At 40.1% G+C, this 16,612-nt stretch overlaps 1 protein-coding gene across 1 annotated transcript in view; it reads right to left on the reverse strand.

The window, feature by feature from the left end:
- pcdh17 (protocadherin 17) overlaps window positions 1–11,169 on the reverse strand; it is a 92,693-nt gene extending 81,524 nt beyond the window's left edge. The window contains exons 1-2 of the mRNA XM_079845309.1: window positions 10,628–11,169; window positions 7,090–9,884 (exon numbers count right to left, since the gene is read on the reverse strand). Of these exons, the coding sequence (XP_079701435.1) occupies window positions 7,090–9,570 (2,481 nt within the window). The 5' untranslated portion in view covers window positions 9,571–9,884; window positions 10,628–11,169. The remainder of the gene's footprint in view (window positions 1–7,089; window positions 9,885–10,627) is intronic.
- Window positions 11,170–16,612: the final 5,443 nt, after the last annotated feature.

Below are 16,612 nucleotides of genomic sequence, written 5' to 3' on the forward strand. Positions count from 1 at the left end.
GTTGTATTTAGCCGCCACACTGTTCACAAGGCTAGCATCAACTATTTACAAGTTGCTCCAGCATTCAGACTGAAGAAACAAGGGCAAAGGTCAGTCATTTGACACATGTAACCTAGCAGATTGCTAGCTTAGCATTCACATCATTTAAACATGCAGATGATGTTTTCGTTTCTAATTAAAGAGCACTTGTCTGATTGAGTGTCTCATCTCAAAAACTAAGCGCCACATGGCTAAAAAGGCTAGCTGGAAAACGCTGCCAGAAAGAGAGAGAGAGAGAGAGAGAGAGAGAGAGAGAGAAAGAGAAGTGTATGCACAACCATAAGCCATCTGAAATGTGGGCGTCACTCTGCCTGACATCACTGACACAGTCTAAACCATGTACATCAGGGTTCGATTATCCCACCATCCAAAACAAACAAGCAACCAAACCTTTGACAACAACTCCAACGCCAGTGCCCTGAAGTGTTAGCAAGGCTAGCTTTAGCCATTAATGCTCGCATGGAGGAGCCAGAACAAATATTGACAGTGAGTAACTGGGACTTGTTTCCCAAACACCCCACCGTGCAACGTCTTTGTGGGCAAGGAAAGTGGAACATGGTGTTTATTGTGAAATCAATAGAAGGAGCATTTTAATGCAGGTATAATTTAAAAAACTGAATCCTGACAACATAATGCTCAATGTATGATTTAAAAACTCGAACTTAAAACCGTTTTGGATGTTCGAGTCCTCAAAAAAGTTCCACACCAATATGTCCTTCTGAGTTTCTTTCCTTTGACCAAGCAAATTAGTTTAAGTGGCTCAGTATTTTTTCCCTCGAGGGTCAGATCTTGTGGTCTTATATCTCTTGCCGGAATATTTCTCCTTTTCACATTCAACACTAATAGGTTTGGGTGCTTGCTTAAGTAATTAAATAACCTCTGCACTATGGGAGCATTACTTGCTACCCTTCGCAAAAACTGACATAACTAACATCTCAAACTATACTACTCTCCTAAATCAATACGGCTCTCGTCCCGGACTCAGACTTTCAATCTTCAAATATGAAAATATGAATTATTAAAGGATTACGATTATGTTTATCTAAACAAAGTCTGAAATAATCGTAAACCACTTAAATAATATAAACGTTCAATCGAATAACTTCCATATAATAAACTTTCAATCTTAAAATACAAAAACCCATCATAGAAATATGAATTATTAAAAGCTTAACATTTTGCTTATCTAAACAAAGTCTGAAATAATCATAAACCACTTAAATTATGCACTTAATTATTTAGTTAATTCATCATTTATTACACATAAACCACACAAAATTATTTATAAATGTTTCAAAAACCGTCCCACAGTTGTGGCTTCATTTTCACAACAAATAAATTATGTACTTGTTTAGGTCACTTTCAATCAAGCTTTTTTTTTTTTGCATTTAATTATGCAAAAAGTTTGATAACATAATTTCATTTTATGTAGGATATCTAAAATTCTAGCTTGTAGGTATCCTAAAAATAAAGTGTTTTAAGATTTATATTTAAGACATTTCAGTTTGTTTTCTGAATGTTCAAAGGGCCTACAGTTAAAAAAAAAAAAGAAATATCAGCAGCACACTTGGAACACTGTAAACTATAGCCGTGTCTCTGGCTCCAAATTCACTTAGATAAGATGTATTTGGTCACGAAAAAGAATAGGAAGAAATCCGACAGCCTCTCATATCCGTTCATTTCTCCAGACCATATGTATCATTCATTCATCCGTCCATTCATTCGTCTGTGCATTTGAAGCCACATCGTCAATCTAGCCCAACGACTCCGGCACAATGACTTTCTCGAGATTAATTCCATCGTTCAAGCGGAACTGTACAAGGGCGGGGTAAAATTACGAATGCGTTTATGAGTTATTAATGGCCTCGGCCCGCTGGTTCCCAAACGGGTCTGGGATTCCAAACCACGCAGGGTGGACGGAGCTGGGTTATAGAGCTATACAACTCAATAAATAATTCAACGGCGTTACTTGGATTTCCAGAATTGCCATACATTATATATGCAGTTCAACAAATGTCTCTGCTATTATACACATATCTGTACACTTCAGCTGTGCAGTAATTAATCACCTAAATGTGTGCCAAAAAACTACAGAGATCTTTTCACCCTCCCTGCTACATTTTTCATGCAGAGGTTTTGACACACTCCAGCGCACCCAAAGAAAATCAGCAACCACGTGAAGGAGGAAGGGAGGGGGGGACAGACGGATGGATTTTTTTGTTGTTTCTGGCTTTGCAGGATTGATTTTCATCTCTCGAAGAACTGGGCTAATCTCAATCCTTCCTCTAATCTGTATCTAAAGCACTTGAAACCTAAGGCGTCTTCACAGATGAATAAAAAAAAAAAAAAAGTGTCTGATTGTGCAACATAGAGGTTGTGCGTCTTTCAGATGAAGGCATTCTTATGAACATTTTACCCAAAATATGAACACATTCTCTAAAAGATGATTTAAAAAAAAGTGAGGTTTTGTGGTGACACTCTCCGCTGTTAACATGAATTGGCGAGAGAAATTTCAGACGTTTATCGTGACATTCTGGTCTTGTCTTGTTCTGTTAAATCTGCTGATTTATTAATGAGCGAGTAAATATAGCAGAGGATCGGATGAGTGCGGAATACACACGCGCGCAATAAACAGCCACACAAACAGCGATCACGAGGTAAAGAAATAAAACCCCTGCAACTCTAGAAGGACTAAAGCCTGGAGAAATCAAACAAACAAAGGCAGGATTTACTGTAGGGTCTCATGTGCACCGTTTAAGCCTAGCAGACAAGTGCTGTTTAGATTTCCCTCATACACTGAAGAACACATCGATCACATGCGTATATCAAAACCGGCTATCAATAATTCAGCGCAAACACACAACCTGAAAATATGAACAAGACACCAAGGGCAGAAGAAAGAACAAATTTAATACGCAAGAGCTAAAGAAGGACGAGCTGGGACAGAAAGAGGAGGAAAAACTCCTCTTAAAACCGTCATGATTATCTTTACTCCATCTCTCTCTCTTTCTTTCTTTAGTCTTTGGCCATAAACAACACTCTATTTCTCAGGCTAAAAGGGGGGAAATGCATTTTTACATTTGCTTTTTTCTATAGATTCGTTCCTCTGAATTATAGCAGAAATTGCAATTTGATGTCAATCGAAGAGAAGATAAGAGAAGAGAACTTGAAGGACAAACAATGGGCTGTTACACCCATCAAGGGGAATTGTTATGACTCAATTTGCCAGCACACACACACTAATACCCCCTCCCACACTGCACACACACACACACACACACAACGCACCGTATAATGCAGCATGCAAGGACAGAACCATTAGCATGCATGACTGTGCTCACACTCCTGCTGTCCCACTGCAAAGCACACACAGCGAGAGAGAGTGAGAGAGAGAGAGAGAAAGAGAGAGGGAGAGAGGGCACTAAACAGATTGTCAGACATTGACTCTCTCATGCCTTGCCATTTGACAGTATTTCGCTTCAGTTCCCAAAGCAATACATTTAGAGCTAGTGCAGCAATCTGATTACCTGACAGTCGCTTTTATCGCACAATTTTGCAAAAACAAGCTGACAGAAACCCAATCTCTATGAAACACTGCGACTTCACTGCACGACACAACAGCATTATGCTACAAGCACAACTGCAGCCCTCATATCAAGGCAGTTACTCAACTATTGTCATCTGTTTTCCACTCCTCTCTTTCTGTTTTAGATGCTTTTAATGGAAAGTAACAGCTCAGACGGACAATCCCAGGAGAGACATCACTATTGTCCACCTGCAAACTTCCTCCAACCATTGACCTTTACAACTGGAGTGTGTGCCTTCCCCCAGCGCTACATGAATTGCTACTCCTGCCTTACCGGTTTGACCTTAAGTGGCTCATTTGACCTTTCTATTTAGGATAAACACAAAAAAAGACAGATGGAAGCATCAAAAGATTTCAAATTGCATGCAATTGTCACTTCATAAGCATCTTTATAGTCACGCATTGAGAAAAAAAAACATACATTTTAAAGCAAACACTGGATGTGTATTCAAATCAAGCCTCATTCTGTTTGCAATGTGCTCACAGTACACTGAAGGCAGACTGTCGCCACCTAGGGGACACTTTTATAGCTTAGATCACCAACGCTGATGCTCACAGCAGCCGTATGAGCCTCTGGCTCATTCTCACGAACATTTCCACTCTCCCAAACTGAGGTAAGTAACAGTAAAAGCATTATCTGGCAAATTAAGCCCAAATAAAGCAAGGGAATTCATTTTCCTGCGTGTGTGTTTTTTCTGAGGACGCAATAAAAGTCTGCAAATAAATCCATGGCTTTTTTTCTGGCCTCAGATCTGCTATTAAGTATGTTTAAGACATGAGGACGAATATTAAATGCTCTCTAGATGAAAAAGAAAAAAAAGAAAATCCCCTGATCTCGACCAATGAAGATTTTCTTAAACCTCGCTTCGCTATTAAGTAATAGATCTGGACGCCTGTGGTGCAATTAAACGTTATTACATCCGTTTATCCAGGAAACTTTTCTCGGCCAATCGAATTACACCCCTCATTCTGTTGTGCTCTCTGAGAGCAGACAGCCCTGGCGCTGTAATTGACCCTAAACCTCTTTTCATTTCAGACGTATTACTTCAACGGCCAGCTGTTCGCAACCTCTGGAACAGCTACTATAAAACACCATTAAGGAGCCCCAGGTCTTACCCTCTTGCTGCCGCTGTTGCCGCCGGGCCTGATGGAAAGCATTTGAAATGCCCTTGTGCAGCTGTGGGGTAAGCAGCTGGGACTATGTGGGTTTTTATTTATATATTTGTTTATATATCCATTTATTTTAACCTTTCAGGCTACCTCTAGTTCCGATGACAGATGCAGATGACAGCCACCCGAACACATCGATCGTCAGGGACTGGAAAGGGAGAGATTTCTAACATTTTTATAACCTCTCAACTGGGATTCACATTTCTATGGCTCTCTTTTAATCTCTCTCTGTTCCAGGCCAGGGGAGAGGAGAGCCAGATTGTTTTACGGGCTCAGTAACAGGATAGCAGATCTGCCTCCTGCCACACTTTTGCTGTAAATAATGGAGAGTATATATCCAGTACTGTATGGATCTGTGTAAACACAGCAAGCACTCTATGTGTTTTGGGACTTGTTTGTTTTCAGTGATAGAGTGAAGGTAGTGAGAGAGAGGAGCGTGTATCAATGCTGTAGTGTCGGCGTCTGTGATTTGATGAGGTCTCTGCAGTTATTCTGCTCATTATTAAAGAGCCCAGAATAATGAGCCTCACTCTGACCTCTGACCTGCAGCTGGGACGCGATGAATAGCAACGCACTCACTCGCACAATCATGGACAGACACATGCGGCAGAGAACACACAGATCTAGGAAATGTGAATCACACAGATAGATACCCATGAAAAACATGCATAATACAATTCAAGATGTACTTTTGAGAATAGCATGCTCTTTACTATCAATACCTGCTCTCACAAATTCATGTTTATCCACAAAAACATCAGCTTCAAATCCCTGGAATCACAAACTGCTTTAATTATCCACAATGCTAATGTGCTCTGGGCGGTTGTTCACTTGTAACATGTCTATAGCAACACTGTGGGAAGCTTAAGTGAAATACTTAAAGCTGCTGTCCGTAACTTTTTTTGTGCTCAAGATTTACAAAAATGATATAATGAGAATGTACAACATGAATCCATTTTCCAAACCGTGTTTTTGTCTTACCCTGAATCATTATGCTACACTTATAATAAGTGTTTATATTAGGACTATTTCAGACCGGACTGGTAGGAACCGCTGCGGAGGAGCACAGTCCCTGCGTGACTCGCCATAGACATAAACAGAGAGAAGTAGCTCCGGCTTCAATGTTCTTCCGCAAGACGCATGCAGTTCTGTTTATTAAAAGAGTTACCGAATGCAGCTTTAATGTTGGACGTTTGTTCAGATCACTAACCCTAAATATGAGCAATAGCAACATTAGCATGTGATAATAAACACATCCAGCACAGAGTTAGCTACAAAAGGCACTCTTAATACTACAAAGACATATAAAATAAAGCAAGAGAGAGAGAGCTAAATTAATTTTTTGCCAGCCGTAATCTCAAATGCGGCACATACACGCGCACCTGATGTACAGAGTTTAAAGAGGTGACTTTAGCCTCATCTGACACGACAGATTTCAAATGACTTTAAACTGGCTTAGCAGCACAGACACACATAAGTTGTCAGTGGCTTAACCAAATCGCTCCACACAAAGACGCATTAGCAAAGGAATGAGGAAATCTGGGAAAGCTCTTTCTTTCTTTCTTTTGGCGAAATGCAGTCTGAGCGTCTTTAATAAACGTTCTTGAGTACGAAGGTGACAGACCTGCTGAGTGAGTAACACATTAAGGGTGTTACAATGCCAAGGCTGAAAATTGAAATGTTTGAGGTCAAGAACAATTACATTACTTTGTATGAAAACACATATTTATGTATTTATTTGATCTGGCCTGTAAGTAATAGCAGTAATTCTGTCATTGTAAGAGGCAAACTGTAGGAACCTTACATCCAAAGCGCCACAGGAAACTACATATTGATTGAAGCTCTATTCATTTGCAATATAGTAGCTGGAAAGATATTCTAGGCGAGAGCAGCAAATCATCACGGTATGGCCGTTATGAAATAACAAACCTCTAGGGCTGAACCTGTCAGTGCATCAAATCTCCCCACACCAGAGGTAACATCAAAACAATATCTCCAGAACAGAATTATGTTCCATACTCAATTTCCTCTTAACGCATTACCTGAAACAATATGAGCAAAGCTAGATTTCAAAAAAACGATAGCGAGGTGCTTTTCGGCATCTGGCGAGGAGTGGAGAGCGACTTGTGTTTCGTATTGTGATCCCCTTCCTTTCTCCCCACATTACTATTCACTCGCTGCTTTGTATGCACACACATCTACTCATCCATTCCTGTATTGACCTAGTGAGACAGAGCAGGATGAGAGGGGGATGGAGGGTAATAAGGAAGAAGAATATAAGTTGTCCTTCCTACCTGTATTATTGACATCCTGTTCACTGGCGTCTCGGTGGTGTTCGTAACAGGTCCGGTGAAGCTGGTGTGACAGCCAACGTGTCCTTGAGGAACGCTGAGGTTGTTGGCTGTTGGTTTGAGATACATGACCTCTGACCTCGGAGAGCTGAGGGGCAGACGAGTTTGGTAGTCAAAGTACATGGGCGAGGTGGCCAGAGATGGACTGCTGACAACGTTCATCACGTTCATGGTGTCCCGTTCCTCCACTTCGCTCTGCACTAGCATGATGTCGTTCTTGTTGATCTTCTTCTTCTTGCTCTTGCCGAGTTGTGGGTGAGTGTACTCAGCGATGCGACAGTTGTATGTGCGGATCTCCTTGTTCTCCCGTTTGCACTTGACTGCGATGGTGATCATAGCTGCAAGGAGCATGATCGAGATGATACTCAGGGTTACTATTAGCGGGAGCGACATGTCCCAGTTGTGGTGTTCCGCGTTAATGCGCGGTTCACCCTCCGGCAAGGGCCCCGAGTAGGCTTTGACGATAAGTTTCGCCATGGCGGAAAGTGACGGCTTGCCATGGTCAGTGACCTTGATGATGAGCTCCACAACAGGTGCCACCTCCTCCCACAGTGGCTGGGCTGTCCGTACCTCGCCTGTCACCGAATCAATCTCGAACAGGTGTTCCTCATTCCCATCCGAGATCTCGTAGGTGAGCCGACCGCTCTCACCAAAGTCGTTGTCCACCGCTCTCACGGTGGTGATAATGTGTCCGACTCCCACATTCCGAGGTACATGGATCTCAGCAGTGTCATTCTGAAGTAACGGAAGGACAATGACAGGAATGTTATCATTAACATCCAGCACGCTCACACGGACAGTGGTGTTGCTCTCCAGGTGAGGGTTTCCTGAATCCTTCGCCTGGACTTTAAAGTCAAAATACTTGGTTTGTTCATAGTTAAAACTCCTCAGGGCATAAATTGCACCATCAGTCGGTTTGATGTTAACATATGTAGTGATAGATTCCTCGCTTACATTAGAGGGAAGGAGGGAATAGGACACAGTGCCGTTTTGGCCTAAATCTGGGTCATGGGCCAGAACAGAACCCAGATATTCCCCTGGGATGTTGTTTTCAGGCACCTGGAGAAGGTAGACCATTTTTGTGAAGCGGGGTGCATTGTCATTTTCATCTAAAATCTTAACAGTGAAGGACTTTGTTGAGTTCAGGGGAGGGTTGCCATTGTCTTTGGCCACAATAGTAATGTTATACTCATCTTTTACCTCCCTGTCCAGAGGTCTGTCAGTCACTACTGTGTAGAAGTTGTCATAGTTCTCCTCCAGCTTGAAGGGAACGTTCCCCAAAATCCTACACTGGAGCTGCCCATTGCGGCCTGAGTCTTTGTCTGTGACTCTGACAAGCGCAATCACCGTCCCGGGAGTTGCCGCTTCACTAACCGCCCCCTGACGCACCGCTACGAAACCTATTGATGGCCAGTTGTCATTCTTGTCAAGCACTTTAACAGTGACTTTACAATGGCCAGGAATTGGGTTGGGGCCTTGATCCTTTGCCTGAACATCAATCTCTATAATTGGGTTCTCCTCATAGTCGATTTTACCCTGAATCTTTATGACACCCGTTCGGGGGTCTATTGAGAACAACTCTTTGATCCTGTCTGGGACGTAACAGCTAAACGAATAAGTAACCTGCCCATTAACGCCTTCATCCGAATCTGTAGCATTTAAATCTATCAATATTGTGCCTGGGGGGGAATTCTCAGGGACCTCCACTACATACGAGGGCTGTTCAAACACAGGGCTGTTGTCATTAGAATCAGTGACTTTAACATTGATTTGCATTGTGCCTGATTTGGGATATTCCCCTCCATCTGTGGCGGTTATAATTAAAGTGTGATGGCTACGTTCCTCTCGATCTAAGGCCCTCTGAACGACCAATTCTGGGAATTTAGTTCCGTCCCCTCTGGATTTGACATCCAAAGAGAATATACTGTAATCATCCCGCGTGATCTGATATGTTTTCAGGCCATTTTCCCTAGTGTCAGGGTCATAGGCAGCAGCCAAGGGGAAACGTGTGCCTGGGGCTGCATTCTCAGATATGTCAATATCGATCTGTTCAGAAGGAAAGCTCGGTGCGTTGTCATTTATGTCCTGTATCTCAACTTTAATCATGCAGATCTCCTTGTCATTGGCAAACACTTCCATGGAGAGCTGGCACTTGGAGTTTTGTCTGCACAGTGTTTCCCTGTCGATCCGCTGTTTAGTGTATAATAGCCCACTTTCGGGATCCACATCAATAAGGTGTGGGGCGGAGTTCTCCAACACCCTGAAGTTGGATTTTTTCCCCTGCTCTCCCAGTTCCAGCTCCGCATCCTTGGCAATGTTTCCAATGACGCCCTGAATTTTCTCCTCAGGTATTGAGTAGTTCAAGTTTTTCAACGTCAGGGCTTGCGCCCATAAAAGTAGGAAAAGGAAAACAGAAAGATGCATCCCTTTCAGTGAGAGTGTCTTAGGTTTCTGATGCGTTTTACGCCTCCGACCTGTTGATCTTCCCAGCAATATCACAATTTATACTTTCAGTAACTGAGCACGCATGCTGATTCATGATAAAAAATGTATAAAGTCATTGTGTGGGCTTTTCCTTTAAATGCTCTTTTTCTTAGCAGAGCTCCCTTTATCCTGAGTTTTTACAACAAACGGTGAGGCTGTACAGCTAATTTATATTCTGCTGAACGCCCAGGCGCATTGGAGGCATAATCACAATCCAGTTTCCACAAAGAAATAGCCTTTCCCAGCCTCTTCGCCTGTAATGAAAAAAAGAAAAGAAAAAAACATTTCTGTTTCAGATTATTGCATGTAATATTACACTTAATCTTTTCAATTCTGACACAATGATTTAAACAAACACCTCGTGTCTCAACATATGCGCTTTCCCCCCTCTGTACTGTGACCGCGTAATTCTAATGCGTAATTCCTCATTCCCTGGCGAACGACGTGGATGGCATGTCAATCTAACCTTGAGATGCGTCGAGCGCTTTACCACTGAACACAGGTGGATGTTTGTGTTATTCTGCTCTCGACATGTAGGTTAAGCAATGCGTCGAGGATGCGCCATGTGGCACGAAGAGCGTTACGCGCATCAAACGCGCAATTATGGATAAAGGTGGCGAGCAAATAAAAACGGACAAATCTCTTTCTGTGTCCCTTCGTCTTGAAACAGCTACTTAACTGATGCCATATCTATAGCCTACCTTGCTGTCTTAAGGCAATCCCTTGAATGCAAATGCGTTGAAATAAGCCTCTTAACCAGCATAATCCTGCTGTTAAATACAATTCTTACATAGTCGCATAAAGCAGAGCAAATGAAACACAATCCTAGATGGTTATTTATACTGCGCTTCTTGAATAAATACGAGAAGAAGCTGTTGCATCCTCAGTGACACTGTGCGCATCCAGCAGCTCCAGGAGCATTTATGACACATCGTCTCATCTTTTTCTTTTTTTCTTTTTCAGGATGACACTTTGGAACATAATGATGATGACTTACCTGTAGCCTGCTATCCAGTCTAAACACAACCATCACCAAAGACGAGTTACATCCTTAATGCACCTTTCCGATGAGTGCAAAAAACTCCAACTAGACTGTATGGGAAAATAAAGTGCTCCCCAAAAGTGCGCGTGTAATGTCAATGAGGCTGATTAGGATGCAGTGACTCTCCTGCGACCATGGACTCGGGCAGTAGACGCTTTAGGATAGATGTCTTGACCCAGGCGTAAAATGTACATCCACAACCGTTGATATCACCAGCGCGAACAGCCTCTTATACTGCAATGATGCGGGGTGAGACATCCCCGTGATAAATGCGTCCTGGCCCCTTAGGAGACTATCCGTCCAGTCCCTAGTAAAAAACAAGAATAATACCGAAAAGAGAAAAAAACAAGAGAGTCCAAAGTTTAAATGTGGAAATCAACCGAAAGTGTTCAGTCCAATCCGACTGTCACTAAAAGCAGCTGTCAATAACGGTACGGGAATAAATGCACTGTGGTGTGCCGGTGTCCCTTCAGCCTCCTCTGTGCGTTTCTCTCTCTGACTGTCTCACTCTGTCTCATAGTGCATTAAACATTGTTACTGATCCGCCGCCAACCAATGGATGAAAGAGGAGGGGGTAACGCAGCCAATCAGATTCTCTGAATTCAAATTGTAGGCGGGGATTTCAAAGAGGTCCTTTATGTGAGTGATGTGGACGCGTTTCTAAGCGCAGACGGGAGTTTATAAAAGACTCTTGTACTTTGAGAGCTACAAGCGGGGTTGGAAATTTGTACGTTAAAGAAACAGTTTGGCACTCGTGGCAGATATAATCGAAAATGTTTCCGTCTGTTTCCCTCCCACAACATGGGGTGTTTTTTGATTAGTTTTACTTTAATAATGGCAGTGACTAAAATTATTTATAACAATACAAAAAAGATATCCAGTATATAAATAAACATATTTCTGGTTTGGAGCTGATGAAGAGTAGCCTAATATTAATGTTCAAAAACTCACAGCTAGATGAATGAACAAGTAAAAGCTAAATTCATTTTGCCTCGGGCTATACAAGATCATAGTTTGGTCTTATTCACTGAGCTTTTTCAAGAACTCACTTGGCAGTTTCGTGGGTTGAATCTTGTTTCTTCTTTTCTCAGCATTTTGGTGCTGCATGGTAACTTTGCATTTGACCTTCAGCTCTAAAGAAGGAAATCAAAACAACTGTATTTATTTTTTTAGAACTGACCAAAAAGATCAGGAGTTCTGCTAGTAGCCTATATGAGTTGTCCATTTGTTAAAGTAGTTTGTGCATAAAGTAAATCTCAATAAATGTATCTGTACTGATTAGATAGGTGAAAAAGCATGATATGAGAACATGAGATGTAGCCTAGCATATGCGTGTTTCTATATGTTTGTCAATTAATTCTGGTAGAAACAGAGAGTATAAAACAGTTTATAGAATGTCTCTTAAGACAGCCATGAACGTTTTGAATTATTTAGAATGCTTTACCTTGGTCTGCGTACTTTAACAGTGAAAATGTTCAAGGTTTTCAGACTAGTCTACACACAGGAACACAAAATATAAAAAGCAAAGATATAAATGCTTTTAAATGCTATATAAATGCTTTATGAGATGTTGAACGCAGCTGAAGGATGAGAATAGAACAGAATACACAAAATGCTTCCATCAGCTCATTAGGCCCTCTAGTGGACATCTTTGAACCTTCAACTAGAGTTCCCCTCGTTTTTCACTGTGAAGCTCATGACGGCACATTACGTACATTGTGTGTGTGTGTGTGTGTGTGTATATATACATGTATTTTATAGAATATTAAATATTTATTTGTGTACATCCTTTATTACATTGTTTAGTATGGAAATATGGATATCTGTGTGTTTTATAGAGTTAATGAACATTACACATCCATATGTAATATAAATAAACAAATATTTAATATTATATTTAACATTTATTAAATATATCTTATTTAGTTATAAAATTATATATATATATATATATATATATATATATATATATATATATATATATATATATATATATATATATATATATATATATATATATATATATATATAATATTTAGTTTTATTTAAATTATTTAATATTATATATTGTATATATATATCAAATCTATTTTATGTAATTATAAAATATATATTTAAAATTTTATATTATTTATAATATTATAATAATTAATATACAAATATAAAAAATATTTAATATAATATATTGTATATTTATCAAATCTATTTTATTTAATTTAAACTATATGTGTGTGTGTGTGTGTGTGTGTGTGTGTGTGTGTGTGTGTGTGTGTGTGTGTGTGTGTGTGTGTGTGTGTGTGTGCGTGTGTATAATTTTACATAACAAATATTTAATATAATATATTGTATATTTATTAAATCTTTTTTAATTAATTATAACATTATATATATTTGTATTTAATAGTATTTATAATTATATATAATATTAATAACAAAATATTAAATATTTAATAAATATATAATGCATGCAATTCACTGAATATGTATGCAATTCTCTCTCTCTCTCTCTCTCTCTCTCTCTCTCTCTCTCTCTCTCTCTCTCTCTCTCTCTCTCTCTCTCTCTATATATATATATATATAGAGAGAGAGATATTTATATATTAGCTATAAATAAATTATATAAATAACAACATATCAATTATAGTTTAATATTATTTCATAATAATTATATATTTAATATATATATATATATATATATATATATATATATATATATATATATATATATATATATATATATATATATATATATATATATATATATATATATATATATATATATATTTAAATATTTAATAAATATATATTTCATGCAATTCACTGAATATGTATGCAATTATCTCTCTTTATCTCTCTCTCTATATATCTATATTGATATAGAGAGAGATTTATATATTAGCTATAAATAATATTAATAATAACATATCAATTATAGTTTAATATTATTTCATAATAATGATATATTTTATATTTAATAAATATATAATGTAGCCTGTGCCATTCTCTGAAACAAAAATAAAGATATCTAGGTGGCACTCACCTTCATCCACTGATCTGGTGTCAGTCATGCGCTGTAATCCTCTTTGATATGGCACGTAATAAAAACCGATTCCAGATCCGCTTCCTTTGTCTGACGCAAGTTTTCATTTGCTGATCACATGGGCCTGACTCATCATTGGCCAGCATGGGGATTGGAGCTGCTGTCTGAATTCATTGTGAATACCGGCACACGGCCCCTTAATATTCTAGAGATGCTTCTCTATTGTCATATCATTACAGGACTGCCTCTGTAATGCAAGCTGTTTGAAGCCTCTCTGTCTCTAATGCCCTTTGATTATGCGCTGATAGAGGAGCGTTTGATAGTGCTTCGGCTGTAAATCTTCCCGTTCAGGCTCAATATGGGCTGCCGTATCCTTGACCTTGGATGTGACCTTTCCTCTTAACGTCGATGATGAGGTTTTGCTGTTCATGAGGTGTTATATGATGGGGGTGTATCCGTCTTTGTGCATCTGTCCTCTTGTGCCTCTTCTTGACTACATAGAAGATGCATATGGCATTACTGGCAAGCCCAAGCTCACATGTGAATGACTTCAGTGGATTTTGAGGGACTTTATAAAAGAAGCCATACGGCACGTGTTTGCATGTGTGTGTTGAGTCAGATCTCTCTCCTTGTTGCTTGCAGAAGCCGAAAGCTCCCTTCTGGGTTCCAACTGAATCTACTTCAAACTCTATCATTGTGTCCTGAGGGTCCAGCCTTGATGGAAATCCACCAAAGCCACACAATAGAAGCCCTGTTATTAACAGCTGTCTCTATTAGTCCAATTAAATTGCCTTAAGACACGCCCGCGACAGAAGCCACATCTGGACGGATGGAAGCGAATAGCTATACTAAAACACAATTTTGCAAATTAAATTTCAATTTGAATTGCCACAGTTTTTCTTCCGGTGATGTGCGAGGGCCTGGTCTTTTTGGACTGGCTGCCTGAAACGCAGCGTTTCTGTCTCCTTCTCTCTTCCTTCTATGGAGATGAGGCTTTTATGTGCTACAAAATGATTTTTTTTTTATGTCTGCTGAGGACAATTCTCAGAGGAGGTGGTTTTTCAGTGTAGTTGCCCTTTCCAGTAACATTTTCATCTGCGTTTGCTCTCTTCTCTTCTTGTTCTGTTTTGCAGTGGTAAGGGAATGAAGGGGTGTGTTAGATCAGAGCTTTTCTGTCCCTGCACTCGCAAAATGACAGTTGAGAAAACACACCTGTTTGTCCGTCTATCCATCTGTCTATCCATCCGTCTATCCATCCGTCTATCTATCTGTCTATCTGTCCGTCCGTCCGTCCGTCCGTCCGTCCGTCCGTCCGTCCGTCCGTCCGTCCGTCCGTCCGTCCGTCCGTCCGTCCGTCCGTCTATCTATCTATCTATCTATCTATCTATCTATCTATCTATCTATCTATCTATCTATCTATCTATCTATCTATCTATCTATCTATCTATCTATCTATCTATCTATCTATCTATCTATCTATCCATTTGTCTGTCCGTCTATTCATCTATCCGTCTTTCTTTTCATCACTATCTTCTTCCATCTTTCAGACCGCCTATCTCTGTCTCTGTCTATCCATACGTCTATCTATCCATATGTTCATCTATCTCTCTTTCTGTCCGTCTCGTCCGTCTGTCTGTCCATCCGTCCATCTGTATAACTATCTGTCTGTCTATCTATCCATAAATTTGTCTGTCCGTCTAACAATCTAAATGTATTTCTGTTCATCTATCTTCATCTGTCTTTCAGATGTTTACTCTGTCTCCGTCTATCCATCCGTCTATCTATCCATCTATCCATCCGTCTATCTATCCATCCATCCATCTATCTATCTATCTATCTATCTATCTATCTATCTATCTATCTATCTATCTATCTATCTATCTATCTATCTATCTATCTATCTATCTATCTATCTATCTATCTATCTATCTATCTATCTATCTATCTATCTATCTATCTATCTATCTATCTGTCTGTCTGTCTGTCTGTCTGTCTGTCTGTCTGTCTGTCTGTCTGTCTGTCTGTCTGTCTGTCTGTCTGTTTGTCTGTCCGTCCGTCCGTCCGTCTATATATCTATCTGTCTGTCTCCGTCTATCCATCTGTCTATCTATTCATCAATTTGTCTGTCCGTCTAACTATCTAACTGTCTTTCTGTTAATCTATCTTCATCTGTCTTTCAGACATTTACTCTGTCTCTATCTATCTATCTATCTATCTATCTATCTATCTATCTATCTATCTATCTATCTATCTATCTATCTATCTATCTATCTATCTATCTATCTATCTATCTATCTATCTATCTATCTATCTATCTATCTATCTATCTATCTATCTATCTATCTATCTATCTATCTATCTATCATCTATCTGTCTGTCTGTCTGTCTGTCTGTCTGTCTGTCTGTCTGACTGTGTGTCATCATGACTTGCTTCACATGCCACCCACACACTGAAAGGTCAGTAAACTAGTGAAACAAGTACACAGCGGCTGGTATCACCCACCCACCCCTGCTGGACATTCAGTGTTGAGAACAGTTAAGCAGGCTTTCAGATCAGACACCACAACAACTCAAGAAAAAGGCCCAGTGTGTGGCTCCATCTCACCGCGAGCCAAGCGAGGAATGTCTGGGTCAGACCCGGGGCAGTTTGAGAGAAGAAGGTTTCCACTTTACCCTGCTAGCCACCCTCAATCCGCCTTACAGCAGGGGGGCCTTGGCTGAGCGGAGGAGGAGAGAGCGACAGGTCTGCTGGCTTCATTCGCTCTGTCTGTGTGGAATCCCTGCCATGCTGCATTCAGAGGACTGGTAATGGCGCTGAGGTGATGTCTGTCTGTGAGAACCTTGCCAAGCTGGATTCAGAGACATGGCGCTGAGGTGTTTGTGTGCCATTCTGGATTCTA

Source organism: Gobio gobio (assembly GCF_949357685.1).
Source record: "Gobio gobio genome assembly, chromosome: 19".
Classification (NCBI taxonomy): domain Eukaryota; kingdom Metazoa; phylum Chordata; class Actinopteri; order Cypriniformes; family Gobionidae; genus Gobio; species Gobio gobio.